General features: G+C 46.9%; 1 protein-coding gene across 4 annotated transcripts in view; it reads right to left on the reverse strand.

Annotated features, from left to right (window-relative positions):
* Positions 1–1,380: 1,380 nt before the first annotated feature.
* map3k4 (mitogen-activated protein kinase kinase kinase 4) overlaps positions 1,381–25,436 on the reverse strand; it is a 34,245-nt gene continuing 10,189 nt past the window's right edge. For 2 of the 4 annotated variants that reach the window (XM_034681982.1, XM_034681984.1), the window contains exons 2-27: positions 22,851–23,041; positions 21,319–22,754; positions 20,367–20,627; positions 20,123–20,275; positions 19,875–20,032; positions 19,408–19,524; positions 19,228–19,327; positions 18,995–19,078; positions 18,627–18,896; positions 18,397–18,546; positions 17,845–18,006; positions 16,507–16,640; positions 15,492–15,570; positions 15,329–15,407; positions 8,867–8,960; positions 8,338–8,463; positions 7,175–7,275; positions 7,000–7,080; positions 5,395–5,586; positions 5,239–5,309; positions 5,034–5,150; positions 4,729–4,888; positions 4,507–4,629; positions 4,192–4,298; positions 2,455–2,634; positions 1,381–1,572 (exon numbers count right to left, since the gene is read on the reverse strand). In XM_034681982.1, the coding sequence (XP_034537873.1) occupies positions 1,552–1,572; positions 2,455–2,634; positions 4,192–4,298; positions 4,507–4,629; positions 4,729–4,888; positions 5,034–5,150; positions 5,239–5,309; positions 5,395–5,586; positions 7,000–7,080; positions 7,175–7,275; positions 8,338–8,463; positions 8,867–8,960; positions 15,329–15,407; positions 15,492–15,570; positions 16,507–16,640; positions 17,845–18,006; positions 18,397–18,546; positions 18,627–18,896; positions 18,995–19,078; positions 19,228–19,327; positions 19,408–19,524; positions 19,875–20,032; positions 20,123–20,275; positions 20,367–20,627; positions 21,319–22,754; positions 22,851–23,041 (4,747 nt within the window). In that variant the 3' untranslated portion in view covers positions 1,381–1,551. The remainder of the gene's footprint in view (positions 1,573–2,454; positions 2,635–4,191; positions 4,299–4,506; positions 4,630–4,728; positions 4,889–5,033; positions 5,151–5,238; positions 5,310–5,394; positions 5,587–6,999; positions 7,081–7,174; positions 7,276–8,337; positions 8,464–8,866; positions 8,961–15,328; positions 15,408–15,491; positions 15,571–16,506; positions 16,641–17,844; positions 18,007–18,396; positions 18,547–18,626; positions 18,897–18,994; positions 19,079–19,227; positions 19,328–19,407; positions 19,525–19,874; positions 20,033–20,122; positions 20,276–20,366; positions 20,628–21,318; positions 22,755–22,850; positions 23,042–25,436) is intronic. The other 2 variants (XM_034681983.1, XM_034681985.1) reach the window with 1 other exon arrangement.

A 25,436-nucleotide genomic window follows, 5' to 3' on the forward strand; every position in this document is an offset into this window, starting at 1 on the left:
TCTGTGCTCCAGTTTTGATGCTGACACGCCCATCGTAGGTGGACAGGGTTCAGGAAGGCATTAAGTTTTTGTTGTAGTTGGAGTTCCTGCAGCTCTTCAGTTGGATTGGACCACATGGGGCCGCCTTGATCCCAACACGCTGCAATGAGACGAGCTGCAGGTTTGGAGATGCTGTCATCGAGCAGTCACAGTTTGGCTCTTATTAAAGTCGCTCACATTCTCTCACCTGACCGGCTTCAACACGTGAACAACATGTGAACAACATGTTAACATGTTCACGTTAATGATATTCACGTCACCTGTCAGGGGTCACCTGTCAGGGGTCACCTGTCAGGGGTCACCTGTCAGGGGTCACCTGTCAGGGGTCACCTGTCAGGGGTCACCTGTCAGGGGTCACCTGTCAGGGGTCACCTGTCAGGGGTCACCTGTCAGGGGTCACCTCATGTCTGATGGTTGTATTAACAGTGTTGGTTTTGGAAGAAAGTAGGCGTGGTTAAAAAAACGATTGGTTTATTAATATTGTTTGTACATAGCAAACACTGTAAGAGCAGCAGAGGACCAGGAGTTGTGGTGTGTGTGTGTCAGTGTGTGTGTTTGTGTGTGTTCAGCAGCAGGGATCCAGAGCAGACCCTGTTCTCCTCTCAGTCAGCTTCGCTCCGGTCACATGAACAGCTCCTCACCAGTAGACTTGAACATCGCTCTAACTTGACATTTACTCCTCGGCAAAGAATAACACATAAAAAAAATCCTTCCTAGTGCCCACGCACGCCAAAACGACAAGAGATAAATTAATTTGAATATTTGGATGGTGTTCATTTCATAAACCAGCATCTCTTTCCTGCTGAGGCTCACCGCCGCGCCTTCTCACGCCTCACAGGGACTGAAACAAGACCCCCTCCTCCACCCAACTACCCCTCGGGTAAACAGTTTAAAAGTGCCATAGATTCTGATCCATCCCTCTCCCCCTCTCTCTCTCTCCCTCCCTCTCTCCCTCCCTCCCTCCCTCCCTCTCTCTCTCCCTCCCTCTCTCTCTCCCTCCCTCCCTCCCTCTCTCTCTCCCTCCCTCCCTCTCTCCCTCCCTCCCTCCCTCCCTCTCTCCCTCCCTCCCCATCTCTCTCCCTCCCTCCCTCCCTCTCTCTCTCCCTCCCCATCTCTCTCCCTCCCTCCCTCCCCCTCCCACTTATTAAAAAAGTATTCCTCAATGCCTTCTCAGAGCTCTCTTCACCAGTGAGAACAACTAATGTGGCAATAGTTACTTTAACTTTACAATATTGTTTATACAAGAATTAAAGCCACTCCTATTCTTACAGTATGTACAGCCCCTCCCTCCCTCCTCCCTCCTCCTCCCCCATACACGGGTACATAAAGACACAACATCCCCACACTCCATAGGTCCAGTCGTCCTCTGTATTGATATTAGTTCCTCAGTTTAACTCCATGTGCCTTCAGCCGTCACTTGGTCTCCTCAGCGTCCACAGTTCTGTTCTCTGATGCCGACAGCGTACAGTAGTGCTTTCTTTGTAAACTTGGAAGCTGCAGAGGAGCGTCCGTTCACTCTTCATCCGTACACACCTGAGACAGACGAGGGGAAGAGCATAGGGAAACATTTACAGAATTAAAGAGTGAGAGTATAATGTGATTTATATTGTTTTCCTGTGCCTGATATCTCCCCTCTGCTCCATTTGTCATGTTTATCCATACACTTTTCATCCTCTACTCTTTGTAGCTCTAAAATATGAGGTGTGAGTGAAAATGTAAAAGCTTACAAAGTTTATTTATAAAGAACTCAAGTTAAAAAGATGTATTATTCTAATATTCCAGCTTTATTTGGTACCTCTGAAGTAGCTTTACATGAATCATTGTTTTAAAAATCCTCCTGATTCCTCTCAGGCCGGTGTCTTTATCAACCTTCATTTTAGGGTACTGTCTCTTTAAGGCCACCTCTTCTATCTTCTGATTGGCCAGCTTTCTAGAAGCCTCCTTCACTGTTGCCATGCTATAAATATCATCATCATTGAGTTTACCAGTGTTTCTTTATTTAATGAGACAAAGTATGAAATATGGCCGCCGTGTGTTTTTGACCCTGAATCTGACCCGGAACAGTTTGGACAGAGATAATCCCGGTCTCCTCCTGGGATTACTCCGACACATGTTTCCCTCACAGTTTGAAACTTTCACACATTTAGAGTTGATATCTAAAAACTAAACTTAATATTATGCTCTTTCTTTTGACTGTTATTAAAGTTATCATGTGGAAGGTTCAGGAAGTGAACCTGGTGTCAGGATTAATTTGAAGTGTTTCCTGTCGAGTATAACTTTATTGTCCCAGAGGGGGAAATCACTTTGCAGACAGAAGATGGAGATGTTGAAAGCAGCCCTGACACCTGACACTCTCTTGAGTCAAAGAAAGCAGGACAGCTCTGATGTGAAATTAAAGTCCCGGCCGTGTCTCACCTTGACGAACGGATGGTCCAGCAGCATGCTCGCTGTCCAGCGGCGTTTGGGTTCGCTCTCCAGACAGTGACCAAGGTAATCTTTCCCCTCTGTGCTCAGCTTCTCTGGGATGGGGGGTTTGTGGCCCATGCCCACTTTGTACATGATCTGGAAGTTGTGCTCATACTCATGCCAGGGTCTCTGCAGGTTCAGAGAGAGGGAAGACAAACACAGTTTACTTCTGAAGGGTTCAGAAACTGGAGGAAGTTAAAGACAGCAATGCAGCCAACAATTCCCTTTTGGAAAGCTTTGTAGCTTCCCAGGATTTCTATCATCCATCCCGGAAACACAGTCACTGACTTCTTGCAGAAGAGAAAATGTTCTCCACAAAACAAAGGCAAATTCAATTCAATATACTCCACAGAACATACTTTACCCCCCATAGATTACATAAGATTGATAGCAAGATATCCGCTTTGTGTCAAAGGTGTAAAACAACAGAGGGTGATCTTCTTCACATGTTTTGGAACTGTCCAATTATAGACTCATTTTGGAAATATATCATTGCTATAACTTCAAAGGTAATAGGATACCAGATAGAACAGGACCCCAAACTGTGGATAATAGGAGATATGAGCTCTATTAATAGAAGTCATAACAAGAAATATTTTATTTTACTTGCCAGCACTGCAGCAAAAAAATGCATCTTAACGAACTGGAAATCCGAAGACTCACCATCACCAAGGCATTGGATAAATGAATTAATGTCTTACTGCATGCCTGAAAAGATACTGTATAACATAAGAAAAAAACCTGAAACCTTTAATAAAATTTGGGATCCCTTCCTTAATATTTTGCCATCTCTGGGACAAGCTAGCAAAAGTGCAGCTCTTCCTGGACCAACATAAAGACCACCAGCTGAAGTATGTTTGGATGAACGTAGGTGCAAACACAAAAAGTAAACAATTGAAAGAGCCATACAAGGGTAGAGGGTGGGTAATGGGTGGGGGGAGGGGGTGTTAAAGCAGCATTTTATTTTATTTATTTTCTTTACATGATTGCAGTTGACGCATTCATTAGATAATTCAAACTCAAGCTAGATATGTGTGTTAAGTATTTGTTTCTATTCCATTTTATTTTCTCTTCACGATTCTTTAATTACTACTTTGAATCTAAATTTTTTTATTTATTTAATTATTATTATTTTTTTTTTCTTATCTTATAACTAACTATTATTTCTCTTATTTTGATTATCATGTTTATATTCATTGCTCTATTCAGCTACTTACCTGCTTACTCATTAGAAGTACATGTATACAATTATTTTATTTAACATTATTATCTTTTATATTTATTTATTTATATGTATGTATGTATGTATGTATGTATGTATGTATGTATGTATGTATGTATGTATGTATGTATGTATGTATGTATGTATGTATGTATGTATGTATGTATGTATGTGCAGTATGTATATAGTTATTATTTCATTTATGTATATATTATTATTATTATTATTATTATTATTATTATTATGTATATATATGCTTTCATGTGACTATGAAAATATGTTTGAAATACTGGACCTATATTGTAAAGCTTGCGTTTTGCCAATAAAAAACAAATCTTGAGAAAAAAAAAACAAGAGAAAATGTTGCCCTCAACATGTCGGGTCACTTTTAAAGACCTCGTGAGGATCTCTGCATAAAAAGCATGATGCATTCTGGGAGAGAGAAACTCTTCTCCATCTCTTACTTTTCCTGTCACCATCTCGATGAGAACGCAGCCCAAGCTCCAGATGTCCGCTGCTCGTCCATGACCTTCCCCCTTCGCTCTGGTGATGACTTCAGGAGCCATGTACGCTGATTAGAAGAGAAACACACGTTAGTAAGCAGCTGCAGAATCATCACACTGTGGTATTTGTAGCATGAATGCAGCCTTGAGAGATAAACATGTGACAGAGAGAGAGCTAGAGAGATGTTCAGAGGGAGAGAAGACATGGAACAGATCTTTATGAAGCCACAGTGACCCCTGGTGGAGGAAAAATAAATAAAGGATGTAACAGGTTACCTGCAGTCCCCAGGGTGCTGTTCACCTCCCCTGGCATAGTGTGAGTGTTGTTCCTTAACTTGACCGAACAGCCGAAGTCTCCGAGCTTAATGAGTCCAGAGGACGTCAGGAAGATGTTTGCTCCTGGTGAAGAGAACAGAGGAAAATAAAAGATGTTCAGAAAGATGCTTCTACACTTTAATAAAGAATGAAAGAATATCTAAGAGAGCAGGTGAGACTGACCCTTGATGTCCCGGTGCACGATGCCGTGTTCGTGCAGCACGTTGATGGCTGTAGTGATCTGTTTGCTGTAGAGTCTGATGACGTGTTCCTGCAGTCCCAGTCTGGAAACCTCCTCCAGAGTTCCCTCATCACAGTACTCCATGAAGATGTACATCTCCTCCTACAGATGTATGAAAGGAGATTTAAACCCAAACTGTGACACCTGAACTTTAGAGTCCCCTGAAAATCCATTTCAACCTGCAGCTGTGACATGAACACATTTAAAGTCCTCGTGATGTCAGTGTGTGTGAACGTGTGTCTCTTACCCGATGGAGCTCCACTCCGAAGTATCGCACCAGGTTCGGGTGTTTGATGCCTTCGAAGATCTTCAGCTCGTCCGCCGTCTCTTTGATGGTTTTGTGATCGTTGGGCTGGAATCGGATCTGGATTAAAACAAAGAAAAGAAGGTGTTACCATCCTCTCATCCTCAGCATGTCTCATTATTTAAAACTGTCTCATCAGACTGGTTACCTCCTTCATGGCCATCAGCTCTCCAGTGTCCACGTTGATGCAGGTGTACACCTTCCCGTACTGACCCTCACCTGTTGACATGCAAACATGACATCACCGCCTGCGTGTGCTTTAAACAATCCACATGATAACAGAAGCATCAGACAGCAGCCTTACCTATCTTGTTTCCTCTCTGCCACTTGAAAGTCACCTTCCTGAGTCCGACATGCATGACGTTGTCGTAGGATTTGGGCGTGTGACACACTTGGCCGATGATGTTGCGCTGCTTCATCACAGCGTAGCGTTTATCCTCAAACTTACGGATGGAGCGGCGGACGGCCTCCATGGGGTTTTGTCGTGCAGCTGTGTCTGAGATGGAAGAAACAGGAATGATTATAGGAACATGTCTGGGACGCCAGAACAGCTCAGCAGGTAAGAGGTTACAGCTCTGGATGCATCAGCCACAGGCCCCTTCTCCAGCCACAGGCCCCTTCTCCAGCCACAGGCCCCTCCTCCAGCCACAGGCCCCTCCTCCAGCCACAGGCCCCTCCTCCAGCCACAAACCCCTCCTCCAGCCACAGGCCCCTCCTCCAGCCACAGGCCCCTTCTCCAGCCACAGGCCCCTTCTCCAGCCACAGACCCCTCCTCCAGCCACAGGCCCCTCCTCCAGCCACAGGCCCCTCCTCCAGCCACAGGCCCCTCCTCCAGCCACAGGCCACTCCTCCAGCCTTGGCCCTTTGCTGCATGTCATCCCAAACGCTCCTCATCCAAACATCACTTCCTCTCCTCTGCTGTCCCATCATGTCAAAATATCCCAAAAATTAAACTCTGATTGTATGTTTGTGTGAGGAAATTAAATCTGAACCTTCCTTCTACTAAATATAAATCAAGGTGATAGAGGGTCTCTAGACAGACCTGAAAAGATGAGGGCTGCTCAGAGTCTTCTTTAAAATCAATCTTTAAAAGACACGTTTTAAATGGACCTTTAGTGTTTTAACTGATATCAAATTTTGCTTTCGACCCTTAATTATTTTATTAATGTTATTGTTTTAATTTTATTCTATTTTCTAAAGTATTTTATCTATGGTTGTCTTTTGTCATTTTACCATTTCTGTTGTTTTGGAGCACTTTGGGCTGCTTGTACATATGAAGAGTGTTATATTAATAAAGCTGAGTTTATGTGGTGTTCTTTTAAATCTTGACTTAAATCAATGTTGGATTTTTCTGTTTGTTTTTTTTGTTTGTTTTTTAAGTATTAATATTTGAAATTGTATTTGAAATTATTTTTATTATATATATATATATATTTTGGGCATTTTGGCCTTTATGGGATAGGACAGCTGCAGAACGACAGGAGGGGAGCAGAGAGAGGGGGGGACATGCAGGAAATGGTTGAGGTGAATTCTCTACATGTTTAACCTGTGCATATTAGTGAAGATATATAGATTTTTCCTTTTAAAAAAGGACTTTATGTCTATTTATTGCCTTATTATAAATGGTATCATTATTATTATTATTACTGGTATTATGATGGGGTAAATGTTTCTGCTGCAGGTACATCATCAGGTCACCTGTCACCTCTCCTTCATTAATGAACAGGATTATTGTGCAGGAGTTCTTGAACTAGAGGAGTCAGGAAGTAGAGTTATATAGTTGATTATATTGTTATATCTAATTTTAAGAAGTGTCAGACATAAAGTTGAGTGTCCTGCAGAAACATTAATTTGACTTGAGAACCTGGTAAACCTCAAACCATCACGCTGCCTCTGTTCTTACTCTCACCCTTGGACTGGCTGATGAACGTGCGGAGCTCCCAGCTTCGACGGGCAGTGCTGTTAGCGTCTCCTTTAGGATAGGAGGGTTCTAAGGAAAGGAACCATAAGAGTGATATTCAGTTAAAGAAGCAGATTAAGATGCACAAACTGGAACAAAGCACTCAGATCTACAGCGCCCTCACCTTCTCTGTCCTCCGTGGGGCTGGAGTGGCGACTCAGAGATTTGAAATTCAACTCTGCAGCGACTGTAGACAGGCGGTCGTTCTCGTGGAAACTGGATCCCCTGCAAGGACATGGAGGAAAGTGATGCAACACTCTGCTTCATCTAAAAACTACTGATCCTAATAGATCGTCTCAGTCTGATGAATTTATCTGGTTACAGACAAATTAATACGAAGCAAAGGTCCCCCCTGCTAAGACTGCACTTCATCTTTATGATCTAAATATGATTATGTGTGCGGTGATAAACTCCACGCACTAAGTGTTTCCTTTACATCTGATTTAATGTGGAAATTATAAAACAGAGCACTGCTTCTTAAAAGCATCTTTATGACCTGCAGGAGGATCAGAATCTTCATGCTGGTGCTTTGGAGGAACATGTTTGCAGACTTGAAGTTAGATTATTAAATCCACTCTACTCTGTCCTGATGGAAAGTCAGTGTTAGGATTTCAGGATGACATCGAACCTGACAGAAACATCTGACTCTAAAGAGAAGCAAAGATTGAACTGAGATGGAGTCTGCCTTTTGAAAGCTGTTAAAAGTTCAGCATGCATCAGCGTCATTACACAGCTCACACACACTCGAAGGTTAGGTCTGCAGTTCATCTTCTAGAAGCACACACAAGAAGCCCAAACCCTGACCGAGGTGAATCACCAGCATCACAGCAGGACTAATGTTAAAAGCACTAATGAGCGAATCATCATCATCACCCACTCTTTCAATGAGGTCGTGTTTCTTTTCACACCATGCACAACAACCAGTCTCCTTCCTCCACCTGTAACCAGACTCTGTCAGGACGCTTCATTCCTGGAGACATTCTGCAGAGCTTCTTAAAGAAACATCAAGAACTGTAGGTCCACTGAGGTCTGACTTGAGTCCAGTCACTCAGTCTGTGTGGCCTCCATGTTATCATGAAGCTGCATCTTCTTAGACTTTATTTAATCTGGAGCAGGTCTACTTTAGTTAAAACAGGCACATCTGAATGGCCATGCTGTGAACGGATGCATAAATACATCATTCTGTAAGCTAATGACAGACTCTGATGCAAAGCGTTCTCTTCTTCACTCTCATGAATCCTCTGGTTCTCATGTGGAGTCTAACGGGCGACTCAGGGGCAGAGCTACCTGACGTCACTGGGGCTGCTGCTGGCTGCTTTGGTGTGGCTGTGTTGTTCCCCCGGGCCCTGAGGGACGGGGCGAGGGCCGTTGGGGAAAAGCTGGTTCCGGAGGTCGCAGGGGAGACTTCGGGAGCTGTGTGGTTAAAAAAAACAAACTGAGGAGCTCGGCCGTGGGAGGGGACACGGCGGACGGGATGTGAACAGAGACGCTCAAGGGAGTGGCTCAGTGGCTGGTTGAGGGACAAACGCACACACTCGCTCACTCACTCAGATTGTGTACAAATTAAGGAAAAATCATGACCACTGACACACACACACACACACACACACACACACACACACACACACACACACACACACACACACACACACACACACACACACACACACACACACACACACACACACACACACACACACACAAGCTCAACAACTACACAGCAAAAACAACAGATGGCATTAAAGGAAGAGGAAAGGAGGCACAATGAGCCATGCAGGACAGAGTCTACACCTTTCTTTAAACTACCATCACACACCTGAAACCTTCAGCGTTAGGGATGAACAGGTTGGGGTTTGGAGGGTCACTGTGGCAGCGAGGGACCTTTACAGGACGAGGACTATTCCTGGGAGCTGAGGAGAAAAAACACACATGCTTGATTAAGTTAAGACAACCACAAATGTTTAAAAAGATGTAGATAAAAATAACTTTAAGTTGACCTTACACTGCTCCAAAGGATGTAAAAGTGCAGCATACATCTCTGTTCAACACTCATTCTGATGATATTAATCCAGCAGCTTCACACACACTCTTATATAAGTAGAGGGGCAGAGACTCAAGGATAAGACTGGAATAAATAAGAGAACTGCAACTCAACTTCTTTACTGAAATTAAAGTCAAAATGCCATCATCAGAAGTTCGTCACTTCAGAGAGGACGATTCAACTTTATTAACTCTTAAATCAAATAATGAAACCACAAACTGAAGGTCCCATCCACTGAGAGGGACATACGTTGTTAGGTGACATGTTGTAATAATAAAAAAGATTTTTAAAATGTGTCAAAGTAAAGAGACTTTTCCACATGTAAGGAGTGGTGAGTGCAGATTTCAGGGGTTACATTAAGAATCAGTGAGAATGAACGCCTGAAGGAGGAACCTGGGGATGAAGGACCTCTGAGATAAACACATTAAAGAATACTAGACTGAGAGATATCACCTTAAACACTCCCCAACTCACACTACTGACAAGAACTGCTTCACTTCTTTTTATTCATTTATTCTATTTATTTTTATATATTATTTAATTCATTTATTGCTTTCTTTGTTGTTTGTGTGGATGTGAGATATGCTGAGTTCTCTGTGTAGTATCAGTAGTGTTTTATTCAGTCATGTTTTATACAGTAGAGACACGTTCAATAAAGAACCAGGAGAGCATCTAGTGATGGCTGAAAGGACGAGGCAGAAGCATGATGCTTATTTAAACCCAGCCTTTCTTTTCTCAAATAAAGCTCCCAGCTTCAAATCATATCCACTCTCCTGCATTTAAAAGAACTTTGGTCCAGTGTGTGGAAGTTAGTTTGACTTTGCCTTGAACATTATTAAGTCTTTGAGTTTTAGAAGATGATCCACAGCTCAACACATCCACAGCTCAACACATCCACAGCTCAACACATCCACAGCTCAACACATCCACAGCTCAACACATCCACAGCTCAACACATCCACAGCTCAACACATCCACACCTCAACACATCCACAGCTCAACACATCCACAGCTCAACACATCCACAGCTCAACACATCCACAGCTCAACACATCCACAGCTCAACACATCCACACCTCAACACATCCACGCCTCAACACATCCACAGCTCAACACATCCACAGCTCAACACATCCACAGTTCAACACATCCACACCTCAACACATCCACAGTTCAACACATCCACAGCTCAACACATCCACAGCTCAACACATCCACAGCTCAACACATCCACAGCTCAACACATCCACAGCTCAACACATCCACACCTCAACACATCCACACCTCAACACATCCACAGTTCAACACATCCACAGCTCAACACATCCACAGCTCAACACATCCACAGCTCAACACATCCACACCTCAACACATCCACACCTCAACACATCCACAGCTCAACAAATCCACACCTCAACACATCCACACCTCAACACATCCACAGTTCATCCACACCTCAACACATCCACAGTTCAACACATCCACACCTCAACACATCCACAGTTCAACACATCCACACCTCAACACATCCACAGCTCAACACATACACACCTCAACACATCCACAGTTCAACACATCCACAGTTCAACACATCCACACCTCAACACATCCACAGTTCAACACATCCACACCTCAACACATCCACAGCTCAACACATCCACAGCTCAACACATCCACACCTCAACACATCCACACCTCAACACATCCACAGCTCAACAAATCCACACCTCAACACATCCACACCTCAACACACCCACAGTTCATCCACACCTCAACACATCCACAGTTCAACACATCCACACCTCAACACATCCACAGTTCAACACATCCACACCTCAACACATCCACAGTTCAACACATCCACACCTCAACACATCCACAGCTCAACACATCCACAGCTCAACACATCCACAGCTCAACACATCCACAGCTCAACACATTCACAGCTCAACACATCCACAGCTCAACACATCCACAGTTCAACACATCCACAGTTCAACACATCCACAGCTCAACACATCCACAGTTCAACACATTCACAGCTCAACACATCCACAGCTCAACACATCCACACCTCAACACATCCACACCTCAACACATCCACACCTCAACACATCCACAGCTCAACACATCCACAGTTCAACACATCCACAGTTCAACACATCCACACCTCAACACATCCACAGTTCAACACATCCACACCTCAACACATCCACAGCTCAACACATCCACAGCTCAACACATCCACACCTCAACACATCCACACCTCAACACATCCACAGCTCAACACATCCACAGCTCAACACATCCACAGCTCAACACATCCACACCTCAACACATCCACACCTCAACACATCCACAGTTCAACACATCCACACCTCAACACATCCACAGCTCAACACATCCACAGTTCAACACATCCACACCTCAACACATCCACAGCTCAACACATCCACAGCTCAACACATCCACAGCTCAACACATCCACAGCTCAACACATCCACAGTTCAACACATCCACACCTCAACACATCCACAGTTCAACACATCCACACCTCAACACATCCACACCTCAACACATCCACAGTTCAACACATCCACAGCTCAACACATCCACAGCTCAACACATCCACACCTCAACACATCCACAGCTCAACACATCCACAGTTCAACACATCCACAGTTCAACACATCCACAGCTCAACACATCCACAGCTCAACACATCCACACCTCAACACATCCACAGTTCAACACATCCACAGCTCAACACATCCACAGTTCAACACATCCACAGTTCAACACATCCACAGTTCAACACATCCACAGCTCAACACATCCACACCTCAACACATCCACAGTTCAACACATCCACACCTCAACACATCCACAGTTCAACACATCCACAGCTCAACACATCCACAGTTCAACACATCCACACCTCAACACATCCACAGCTCAACACATCCACAGCTCAACACATCCACAGCTCAACACATCCACAGTTCAACACATCCACAGCTCAACACATCCACAGCTCAACACATCCACAGCTCAACACATCCACAGCTCAACACATCCACAGCTCAACACATTCACAGCTCAACACATCCACAGCTCAACACATCCACAGTTCAACACATCCACAGTTCAACACATCCACAGCTCAACACATCCACAGCTCAACACATCCACAGCTCAACACATCCACAGCTCAACACATCCACAGCTCAACACATCCACAGCTCAACACATCCACAGCTCAACACATCCACACCTCAACACATCCACAGCTCAACACATCCACACCTCAACACATCCACAGCTCAACACATCCACAGTTCAACACATCCACAGTTCAACACATCCACAGTTCAACACATCCACAGCTCAACACACCCACACCTCAACACATCCACAGTTCAACACATCCACAGCTCAACACATCCACAGCTCAACACATCCACACCTCAACACATCCACACCTCAACACATCCACAGTTCAACACATCCACAGCTCAACACATCCACAGCTCAACACATCCACAGCTCAACACATCCACAGCTCAACACATCCACACCTCAACACATCCACAGCTCAACACATCCACAGCTCAACACATCCACAGCTCAACACATCCACAGCTCAACACATCCACAGTTCAACACATCCACACCTCAACACATCCACAGTTCAACACATCCACAGTTCAACACATCCACACCTCAACACATCCACACCTCAACACATCCACACCTCAACACATCCACAGTTCAACACATCCACAGCTCAACACATCCACAGCTCAACACATCCACACCTCAACACATCCACAGCTCAACACATCCACAGTTCAACACATCCACAGTTCAACACATCCACAGCTCAACACATCCACAGCTCAACACATCCACACCTCAACACATCCACACCTCAACACATCCACAGCTCAACACATCCACAGCTCAACACATCCACACCTCAACACATCCACAGTTCAACACATCCACAGCTCAACACATCCACAGCTCAACACATCCACAGCTCAACACATCCACAGCTCAACACATCCACAGCTCAACACATTCACAGCTCAACACATCCACAGCTCAACACATCCACAGTTCAACACATCCACAGTTCAACACATCCACAGCTCAACACATCCACAGCTCAACACATCCACAGCTCAACACATCCACAGCTCAACACATCCACAGCTCAACACATCCACAGCTCAACACATCCACAGCTCAACACATCCACACCTCAACACATCCACAGCTCAACACATCCACAGTTCAACACATCCACAGTTCAACACATCCACAGTTCAACACATCCACAGCTCAACACACCCACACCTCAACACATCCACAGTTCAACACATCCACAGCTCAACACATCCACAGCTCAACACATCCACACCTCAACACATCCACACCTCAACACATCCACAGTTCAACACATCCACAGCTCAACACATCCACAGCTCAACACATCCACAGCTCAACACATCCACAGCTCAACACATCCACAGCTCAACACATCCACACCTCAACACATCCACAGCTCAACACATCCACACCTCAACACATCCACAGCTCCACAGCTATTCCACAGTTACTCCACAGTTACTCCACAGTCACTCCACAGCTATTCCACAGTTACTCCACAGTTACTCCACAGTCACTCCACAGTTACTCCACAGTTACTCAGTCACTCCACAGTCACTCCACAGTTACTCCACAGTCACTCCACAGTTACTCCACAGTCACTCCACAGTTACTCCACAGTCACTCCACAGTCACTCCACAGTCACTCCACAGTTACTCTACAGTTACTCCACAGTTACTCAGTTACTCAGTTACTCCACAGTCACTCCACAGTCACTCCACAGTCACTCCACAGTTACTCCACAGTTACTCAGTTCATAGTCACTCCACAGTTACTCCACAGTTACTCCACAGTCACTCCACAGTTACTCCACAGTTACTCAGTCACTCCACAGTCACTCCACAGTTACTCCACAGTCACTCCACAGTTACTCCACAGTCACTCCACAGTTACTCCACAGTCACTCCACAGTCACTCCACAGTCACTCCACAGTTACTCTACAGTTACTCCACAGTTACTCAGTTACTCAGTTACTCCACAGTCACTCCACAGTCACTCCACAGTCACTCCACAGTTACTCCACAGTTACTCAGTTCATAGTCACTCCACAGTTACTCCACAGTTACTCCACAGTCACTCCACAGTTACTCCACAGTTACTCAGTCACTCCACAGTCACTCCACAGTTACTCCACAGTCACTCCACAGTCACTCCACAGTCACTCCACAGTTACTCCACAGTCACTCCACAGTTACTCCACAGTCACTCCACAGTTACTCCACAGTCACTCCACAGTTACTCCACAGTCACTCCACAGTCACTCCACAGTCACTCAGTCACTCCACAGTTACTCCACAGTCACTCCACAGTTACTCCACAGTCACTCCACAGTCACTCCACAGTTACTCCACAGTTACTCAGTTACTCCACAGTTACTCAGTTACTCAGTTACTCCACAGTTACTCTACAGTTACTCCACAGTTACTCAGTTACTCAGTTACTCCACAGTCACTCCACAGTCACTCCACAGTCACTCCACAGTTACTCCACAGTTACTCAGTTCATAGTCACTCCACAGTTACTCCACAGTTACTCAGTTACTCCACAGTCACTCCACAGTTACTCCACAGTTACTCAGTTACTCCACAGTTACTTCACAGTTACTCCACAGTTACTCCACAGTTACTCCACAGTCACTCCACAGTTACTCCACAGTTACTCCACAGTTACTCCACAGTTACTCCACAGTCACTCCACAGTTACTCAGTTACTCCACAGTTACTCCACAGTTACTCCACAGTCACTCCACAGTTACTCCACAGTTACTCCACAGTTACTCCACAGTTACTCCACAGTTACTCCACAGTCACTCCACAGTTACTCAGTTACTCCACAGTTACTCCACAGTCACTCCACAGTTACTCCACAGTTACTCCACAGTCACTCCACAGTTACTCCACAGTTACTCCACAGTCACTCCACAGTTACTCCACAGTTACTCAGTTACTCCACAGTTACTCCACAGTTACTCCACAGTTACTCAGCTGCTTTGTTTAGGGATCTTCTGAACACACACAGGGACATAAATCCAGACAGTTCAAATCAAACAGGAAGATCTTACCGACGTAGAGGCCGGTGACCGGGCTGTGAGGTTTTCCAATCACATGTCCAATACATTCATTCATCAAAGCTTGCAAATTCTGCAGAAAGAGACAAACTTTCAAGACAATGACCACATCATAATCCAAGCAAACATGCAGAAGAAGAACGAGGGGAATCCTTACCAGGAAGTCTTCCTCTGGTAACGCTGATATGAAGGCAGGTTCGATGGCCTGAAGGAAATCAAAACCCTGAGTCGCCCACCTGAGGGAGGAACGGGGAAGATCATCAGAGGGGGCTAAGCTTTCTATTCGATCCTCTCCTCCTTTACTGTTCATTAAAATAACTGATAGATGAAGGATTAATGAAACCACTAAGAAAGAGAGAGGTTTTAAATAACACCTTCATGTCAAACTGCATCAGCATCATTCTTCAACAACATCTGAGAAAATCTAAACTTCAGTTAACCATGATTAAAAGATGAGGGTCTGCTTTCCTCTTTTGAGAAGTTGAACTTCAGGAAGTAGACATTTAATATTAGTGATGAACTTCTGTGTCAGGCATCGATTTCAGCATCTTCATCTCTGAAGAGGAGCAGCTCCTCGTGATCTCCTCTGCAGGTTTAAAATCTCAAATCTGACGACTGACTCACGGACATGCTAACAGCACCTTTATGTTTCTTCATCATTTCAAACTAACTCTCTCTTTAAGGTGTCATGTTGCTGTTTTAAGATGCACTCAATGATATAACCTGCAGGCTGTTATCAGGCGCCGTGTTGTCATGGTGGCTCATTACGGCTCACAGAAAGAAGCTCTTGATACAGAAGGATAAAGGTGAAGTGGTTAAATGCTGCAGCTCTTACAGAAGATGAATACATCTCATTTTACAGTTAATTAAAAATAAAGGATGAATTAAAGAGCCTGGCTAAATGTATCATCACATTAACTAAGTCTGCCTAACTCTGATTAATCAGAGCTGTGAGAGATTCAAGAGAAGCTTTAATCCGTCTAAGGATCAAAGCTGTTAGGGTGCAGAGTCCAAAAACTGCATGCAGACCTTTTCTCCAATCAAACATCAATCGCTCGAGTAGTGGGACTGTTCGGTTACTGAAGATAATGCAACCAGCAAGCCTGGCTTTAACTCTGCTCTCGATAAGAGAGTAGAAGAAGAAGAACAGGGGGGCAGGTCCAGGTCCTTACCTGGGCTTGGTTCCTCTCCCGCTCTCACACTTGGTGAGGACATAGGTCATCCATTTACGGGCAAAGGTGATGTAACGTTCTCCGATCCTCTGCCTGAACTCTCCTGACATCAGGCGCACCACCTCTTTGTGATACTGTGGATAATAACAGGAATATATTCAGGATTAATAATCCCTTCATGTGATTCAATCCTTCTGAAGTGATATCTTTAGTATTTAATCTAAAACAAACCCATCCTTCTGGAGTGATATCTTTATTATTTAATCTAAGACAAACCCATCCTTCTGGAGTGATATCTTTAGTATTTAATCTAAAACAAACCCATCCTTCTGGAGTGATATCTTTATTATTTAATCTAAGACAAACCCATCCTTCTGGAGTGATATCTTTAGTATTTAATCTAAAACAAACCCATCCTTCTGGAGTGATATCTTTAGTATTTAATCTAAAACAAACCCATCCTTCTGGAGTGATATCTTTAGTATTTAATCTAAAACAAACCCATCCTTCTGGAGTGATATCTTTAGTATTTAATCTAAAACAAACCCATCCTTCTGGAGTGATATCTTTATTATTTAATCTAAAACAAACCCATCCTTCTGGAGTGATATCTTTATTATTTAATCTAAGACAAACCCATCCTTCTGGAGTGATATCTTTATTATTTAATCTAAAACAAACCCATCCTTCTGGAGTGATATCTTTAGTATTTAATCTAAAACAAACCCATCCTTCTGGAGTGATATCTTTATTATTTAATCTAAAACAAACCCATCCTTCTGGAGTGATATCTTTATTATTTAATCTAAAACAAACCCATCCTTCTGGAGTGATATCTTTAGTATTTAATCTAAGACAATGTGTGTAACAAACTCTGAGAGGAAGTGAAATATTTAAATGTGTTTGAGTAAGTTCTTAACAATCCATTAATGGATAGTTGATTCATTGTTGACATCCTTAGTTGGGGGTTTATTCATTCTGCAGAGCGTTTCTGAAGTCAGGTGCTGATGTTGGAGGAGAAGGCCTGACGCACAATCTCTGTTCCAGTTCATCCTAAAGATGCTGGATGGGAAGAGGTCAGGGCTCGCTGCATGCTTTGTGCACTGGGACACGTCATGATGGAATAAAAAGGGCTTTCCCCAAACTGTGGACACAAGGAAGGAAGCGTAGCATCGTCCAACACGTCTTGGTATGCTGAAGCATTAAGATCGCCCTTCACTGGAGATAAGAGGTCTGACTGAAACACCTGATCTCAATAATAACAGGTGTGTCCGTGAACTTCTATCCACACAGTGTATGTCAGATATGCAGCATGTAAAGCAGGTGTTTCACTGTCACCTCAAAGGCAAAGTTGTAGCCCTGAATCATGGCCTCCCTGTAGTACTGATGCAGAGTGGCCGACTCGGACTCCTCCACCTCCGCCTCAAACTCTGTGGTGAACATGTACTCCACCCGGTCGATGGCAGTGCCGATCTTAATGCATAGCTGTAGCGCCTCATCCTGTGACAGAGGAGAGAGAGACACAAACCAGAGTTACAGCCTGGCTTCAAAGAAAGACATCACACAGCTGTCTGTGTGAGAAGAAGAAGCTTCATGTGAGAGACAAGGTCCTGTGGGTCTGAGTTAGGGTTACGGTCTGAGTTAGGGTTACGGTCTGAGTTAGATCTGAAAGTTCCATCTGGTCTGATCTCTTTTTTCAAAGTTATCATTCGAGCAGAAATTCAGAGTAAGTGAAAGCAGCTGCAGAGAACAAGGTGAAAGTAGGACACCAGCTTGCACCTGTTTTTACAACAACAACAAGAGATCAACAACAAGAGATCAACAACAAGAGATCAACAGCACATCAACACTTCTTTAACTGGTCACAAACCAGAGTGTGTGGTCACGTACCTTCAGCTCTTCCAGCGCGCTGGCGATGAGTGGCTGACTCGATGTTTGCTCCCGGCTCAGAGCGAGCACGTCCTCCATCGACTGCTGGAAGGACTTCCTCTGAGCCACCAGGTGAGCCGAGTGCATCACGATCAGAAGCATGTTCTCCACCTGAAAGCACATGGGGACCCGTCAGAGGCTTGTAAACTCAACACCCTCACACACAGAGTAAAATAAAGAATAGAGCATGCCTTCATGGCTCCCAGAGTGTCCACAGTTTCCATCTGGGGGACCAGTTTGAGCAGGTCTCCGTCCCACTGAGCCCACTCGGACTCGGTGGTGGAGTCCCCGGCTCCGTGTTTACTCATGAGCAAGTAGGCCTCGTCCTCGACCATCTCGTCCGGCTCTTTGGAGCAGTCTTTTCCTGCAGCAGCATTCAGAAGCTGCAGGATGAGAGGTCGCTGATCCATCAGACCACAGGGGACAAACATCTGCAGCTCCTCCAGGCCGGGGATCTGAACCTGAAGATTAGAGCAGGAGTGGAAACAGGAACATGAATGTGTTTAGGAGAAGAGAGGGGAAGGTTTAAAACATGCAGAATATCAGACAACAAACCCACCTTGACATGGTTTCTCTTCTTCAGGGCCTCCAGAAGAGAAGTCACCCCGTTGGTGATGCTAAAATCTGCAGCGACTTCTAAATCCTGCAGAGAGTGATGCACAAAGAATCTATGTCAGAACACTCAGCCCCAGTTTGGTGTCGAGAGGAAACCGAGTCACAGATAAAAACAGCAAAGTCACTGCTGTGGCTTTCTGTTTCAGGAAGTGAATATTCTTCTCTGCGGTCTCTCACCTTGCGAAGCATTTTGGCAAAGCCCAGAGCTTTGGATGCTCGCTCTCTGGCTTCATGGAACAGTTCTTTAAGGGACCGACTCGTCTCAATAACCGACCGTCTGCAGAATCAAAACATCCCCGGTCAACACAAAGAGAAGGTGGACTTTAAAATACAACTTTAAAGAAGTTCCCCTCTTACCTGATCTCATCTGAGGCAGTGCTGTCGTCTGCACTCTCCCAGAATTCATTTCCACTTCTTTGCAGGCCGGCTTCGAGGAACTCTCCCGTGGATTTAAGCAGCATCCCGGCGATGTCACTGCAAAGAGGAGCGGTCGTTAAGTTCCCAGGACCATCCAGACTATGAGTACTGATAGGAAGGGGCCCATGTGGACCAGGCATTAGATTCTGCTTCCTGCTGTGTGCAGACGTGATTCTGAAGAGATCATTTTGTTACTTAAACTCATAAAAACCCTCCTGAATACAAAGTGAAGTGTTGAAACATGAGTCAGTTCAGCTCCTGACTGATCAGGATGAGACTCATCAGACTGGACTTCTCTTATTTAGTGTTGCACCGTTCACGGCTCAGTGTCTGCATGATAACGTTAGACAGCTTCTCCAAAAACACCAAGCTGAACCTAAACAACCGTTTACACGTCGTCCACTGACCAGAAAAGCTTCCCAGACTGCGCCTCCCCTCCTCGGATATACGGAGTGATGACCTTAGTGAAGTTCCACTCCTCCTCCAACAGGTTCTTTAAGCTGTGAGAGGCCTGAGGCAGCTGCTGCAACATCTGGATCCAACTGTGCATGTAGTCGAAGTAGACCTAAGAGGACAGATGTGAGACAACAACAGGATGTTTAATGCATCACTTTCATTTCAATAATGCAGAAAGTTATTTTACAACTCAGCTTACCATCAGCATCTTATGAAGGTCCTCTTCAAACTCATCGATATTAGAGTTCGTCTGCAAACCCTGAGCGTCAGTCACCACACCTCGAAGCATGAACTGATAATACTGCTTCATCAGGAGACCGCCTTTCAGGACCTCCTTACACTCACGCACCAACTGCAGAGACAAACACAAGAACACAGAGGTCAGGATGTCTCCCCTGACAGACAGCAGGAAGAGATGCTTCAGTAAGAGAGTGACGGCTCGCCTGTTTGATGCTGAGCAGGGAAGGCTCTCCAGCCGGCCTCTGTTCAAGTCGTAATTTAAGGCATTCGTGAATGACGTCGAGGAGGACTCTGCACAACACGAGGAACGCCGGCTGGAAAGATGGGAGGTCCATGTCCAGCATATCCTCCCAGGAAACCATGTCCGCCCCGAGCTCTGGATGAGCCGGGCCGCTGCAGGACAGGTGGCGGGACAGCTCCGGCAGGTAATCACTGTAGAGCATGGGGTCTGGGAAATCTGCAAACTACAAGCCAGAGATGGTGAAACGTCATGAATTTCAACATCTTATTTTACTGCCATATTAAAGTATTTCAAACAGGGTTATTCTCTGCTTGGTCCATCGTAGCTGTGCTGCTGTGACGATCTCTTTGGATCTCATAGCATCGAGCAGGCCTCAGTTAATAAGCCTGCATCTCTTCCTCAGCTCTTGAGCACAGCCTCCGGACCTCAGAGGCACATTCAATAATTCACGTAGCATTCCCGTTCATTGAGCATTTTCAGGCAGATGTCTGCAGCCCGGAGAGAGAGCTCCAGAGAACGGTCAGGACTTACTGATGATGGCACAAAGTTAGGTTAATAATAAAACATATAAAAACTGAGCAAATGGAAGAAGTCTTTTATCTTTAATAGCCTTTCTGAGTGGTAACACATCCCCTGTTGTTTATAGCCTCAGCTCCGCATTCTTCAAAGTCTCAGTGTTTCATTAAAACACTAATGTTTGCTCAGCGTGTGTGTGTGTGTGTGTGTGTGTGTGTGTGTGCGTGCGTGCGTGTGCGTGTGTGTGTGTGCGTGTGTGTTGGACGTCCCTTATAACCCATGGTTTTGCATCAGCAGGATAAGTCATGGTGTTATTGATGTGAGGGTTCAGATAACACTAGTGAATGTGTTTCAGGTCTCTTATGATAACCCTAAAGTTAAAGAGGAACCGCTCTCACCTCCAGGGCCGGCGTGTTGCGGAGCAGTGCTGCTCTGGATCTCTGCAGAGACCGGTCCATCAGCTTGTGCAGTCGGAGGATCAGTTTACGGAGTCCCATCTGTTTCAGAGCTTTGTCTACAAACGGTCTATAGATGGCCGTGGGACAGAACACTCCCTCCTCCACGGATACTTCTGCACTTCCTGCAGAGGCAGCGGGGAGGAAGTCATCCTCTGACAGCAACAGAGCAAATTTAGGCGTGAGGGATGGAGACAAGTCTCCGTCTGCTACGTGTCCTAGTTCTCCCTCCTCCTCCTCCTCCTCCACCTCCCTGTCCTCTGTGTCGCTTTCAGCCGTAAAAGTGGCCGTAGAGTCATTCTCCTCCTCTTCCTCGTTCTCCTCTTCTTCATTTCCACGAGAGCAGCGTGGGGAAGGGATCTCAAAGATAGGCCATCCAATGCGGGAGAGATCATGGAGGCCCAGCACGGTGGCCATGACACGCAGCTTCTGATTGAGGTCCTGCGTGATGTTGAGCCACAGACAGAGCGCCTGCAACCGGCCCTGAAAGTCCCGTGCTGCGTACTTCTCGTAGTCCTTCTGCAGGGCCTGCAAAGACGGGTACAAGGCTTCCACATACTCCAGTAACACCATCACACGCTTCACCTGCTCGAACGCCAGCCGCTGGCGCTGGAGGTGCTCCCTGCAGTCAGCGCTCGAGCCCAGAGGCTCAGCCGCGTTCATCCCCGGGGAAGAGAAGGCGCTGAATCCCCAGGGATCGACTCCACAGTGGTTGGTTTCCGCTACGACAGCCCCCCTTTCCTCCCCGCGGCTGAGACCTGGAGCGTCCTGATAGTCCACCTCAAATATCTGTGACCCTAAATACTTGGCCCCCCTCAGGCTGGCATAGTCCACCTTAAAGTGCAGCACCTCGTTGATGATGTCAGGGATGGCCTGGCGGGCAGTGAAAAGAAAAAGGTCCTGGTCGCTGGTGGAGCGCCGTGCATGCCACGCCTGCAGCTCCAACCAGATGACCTCTTTGTTGTGACCCATGAAGGCCATGTTCTCCAGGCCTCGCTGCTCCTTCTCCTTCCTCTTGGAGGACATAGACGTGAGCTTGAGCAGCAGCCGCAGAGTCTCAAAGAACTTGAGGCGGTCAGCAGGACAGTCTGTCCTGGAGGTCTGGCGGTGAGTCCGGACTATAAAGGGCATAGAGACCGGCTGCTTGCCGCTGCTGCAGCCTAAGCTCAGGTAGTGTTTCCTGGGATCCATGCTGAGGGCGCTGAAAGGACCGGACTTTGAGAGCGGATCCAGCATGAAGGAGCCTTCGAAGGTCTTCTTGTGGTCTCTCTCCGTGGTGCGCTGTGCCGCCCTCTGCTTCTTGCCCTGCTTGTAGCTGTGCTCCTCAGGGGGCTCCGCCGGTCTGGGGTTCTCCTTTGGCACAGTTTGGCTCACGTCCGCTGAAATCAACACAGAAAAGAACCCGGCTCAGTCACTACCAGGTGGTCACATGTTTCTGTACAGGGTCTAATGCAGGTCTTTCTGGGTAACTGTACCTTTGTTAGGAGACCTTCCCGCCCCCCTCGCCCCGCTGCTCCGGTGATGTTTAGCAGACATGCGTTTCATCTGGCGGGAGGTATACGGAGGCGAGGTGCCATACAGGGCTTCTTCTTCTTCACTGGGAGAGTCCCAGGATTCATCCACCACAGAGTTCTGTTGGGATGCATCTTCCCCTGGCTTGGTCTGCCTGTCATCATGTCATGATGTGGAAACAGAGAGAGCAGAGTGTAAGCACAGGAAGGATCAGGGATCTCTGTGGAGAGCTGCAGGGTCTGATTGAAAAACATGAGTCATTCACAATCCTGAGAACACTTTGAAGAGTTAAAAACAAATAAAAAAATCAAAGTGCAATGAATCAAGTTTGATCTTTAACATTCCTTCCTTCAATGCAGTCGTCACCTCCTGCAGCAAACACACTTCAGATGGAGCTCAGGTTTCTTTGACTCATTTTGTACCCGTGCAATCAGTCGGTCCTGATTCTGAACAACAACAGAACTCAAGGAGAGCGACTGGAAGTTTAACCACAGCAGCAAAACAGCTCAGACTGCAGTGAAGCACCAAGCCTCTAAACACCGTCAGTACCAGGACCAATGAATGGAGCGCTTGGTTGAAACCCTGCACACTGTGCCCCGCGTCACACTATCAGCTGGGAGCAATTAGAGCGCAGTGTCATAAAGACAGCCTCATGAAGCTGTGTGTGTCCTTTAAAGCTGGGGTTGGTGTTCAGATTCAGATCCACTTTTTGTTCTCCTGGTTAAAATGATCTTTATGTCCTGATGGTAATCAATACATAATGTGTTCTTAAAGAAGAGGTAAACACAGCTGCTATCTACAGCCGGAGTAAACCTGGGAAAACACCAACCAATCCCTGCCATCAGGAGCCAAATCATCAAACCAATCAGATCCTGTCCTGCCGTTCTGCCCGCCTCCTGCAGAGCGTCATGTTTGTTTGTGTTTTTAACTTTCACAATGAGAATGTGTCGGTGTTTTCTTACTGCTGAGTGAGACATGAGTTAGTGAAAACACAAACCATGTGCTGAGGACCGGTTTGGAATCAGTCACCATCATTAATCAGCGGCGCTCGTGCATGTGAGCGGGGGCGCTCGTGCATGTGAGGGGGTGTGAGGGGGTGCGCTCGTGCGTGTGAGCGGGGACCCTCGTGCATGTGAGCAGGACGATCGTGCATGTGAGCGGGGGCGCTCGTGCACATGAGTGGGGGTGCTCGTGCACGTGAGCGGGGGCGCTCGTGCACGTGAGCGGGGGCGCTCGTGCGTGTGAGCGGGGACCCTCGTGCATGTGAGCAGGACGATCGTGCATGTGAGCAGGACGATCGTGCATGTGAGCGGGGGCGCTCGTGCATGTGAGCAGGACGATCGTGCATGTGAGCGGGGGCGCTCGTGCGTGTGAGCGGGGGCGCTCGTGCACATGAGTGGGGGTGCTCGTGCACGTGAGCGGGGGCGCTCGTGCACGTGAGCGGGGGCGCTCGTGCGTGTGAGCGGGGACCCTCGTGCATGTGAGCAGGACGATCGTGCATGTGAGCGGGGGCGCTCGTGCGTGTGAGCGGGGGCGCTCGTGCACATGAGTGGGGGTGCTCGTGCACGTGAGCGGGGGCGCTCGTGCACGTGAGCGGGGTGCTCGTGCACGTGAGCGGGGGCGCTCGTGCACGTGAGCGGGGGCGCTCGTGCGTGTGAGCGGGGGCGCTCGTGCGTGTGAGCGGGGGTGCTCGTGCACATGAGTGGGGGTGCTCGTGCACGTGAGCGGGGGCGCTCGTGCGCGTGAGCGGGGGCGCTCGTGCGTGTGAGCAGGACGATCGTGCATGTGAGCAGGACGATCGTGCATGTGAGCGGGGACGCTCGTGCATGTGAGCGGGGACGCTCGTGCATGTGAGCAGGACGCTCGTGCCTGTGAGCGGGGAAGATCGTGCACGTGAGCGGGGTGCTCGTGCACGTGAGCGGGGACGCTCGTGCGTGTGAGCGGGGACCCTCGTGCATGTGAGCAGGACGATCGTGCATGTGAGCGGGGGCGCTCGTGCGTGTGAGCGGGGGCGCTCGTGCGTGTGAGCGGGGGCGCTCGTGCACATGAGTGGGGGTGCTCGTGCGCGTGAGCGGGGGCGCTCGTGCACGTGAGCGGGGGCGCTCGTGCACGTGAGCGGGGGCGCTCGTGCACGTGAGCGGGGGCGCTCGTGCACGTGAGCGGGGGCGCTCGTGCATGTGAGGCGTAGGGGGCGGGCTTATAGGGCAGTAAGACTCCATCTGATTGGCCAAACACATGGTCATGCAGAGGGTGAATGCGTGGCACGTGGAGCACAGTGTATCACAGTTCAAGCTGTCTTTATGAATATGTTTATAGTGCATGTTGATATCGTGATGGCAGTGAATGGTAGATATATTGTGCAGCACTAATCTTTACAATCAGCACAGCTCCCTGAAGCTGTGTTAACAGTAAGCAAAGCTCTGCTGTGGCATCATGAATGTATTTCAGTCAGACCACAAGGACTCCGAGGAAACCAGTGCACAGTCAAACCATGCCGGGTTGTTTATACCCATAACAGAGCATGCAGCAGATCTACAGCAACCCAGTGG

The sequence above is a fragment of the Notolabrus celidotus genome, chromosome 4, assembly GCF_009762535.1.
Source record: "Notolabrus celidotus isolate fNotCel1 chromosome 4, fNotCel1.pri, whole genome shotgun sequence".
Taxonomy (NCBI): domain Eukaryota; kingdom Metazoa; phylum Chordata; class Actinopteri; order Labriformes; family Labridae; genus Notolabrus; species Notolabrus celidotus.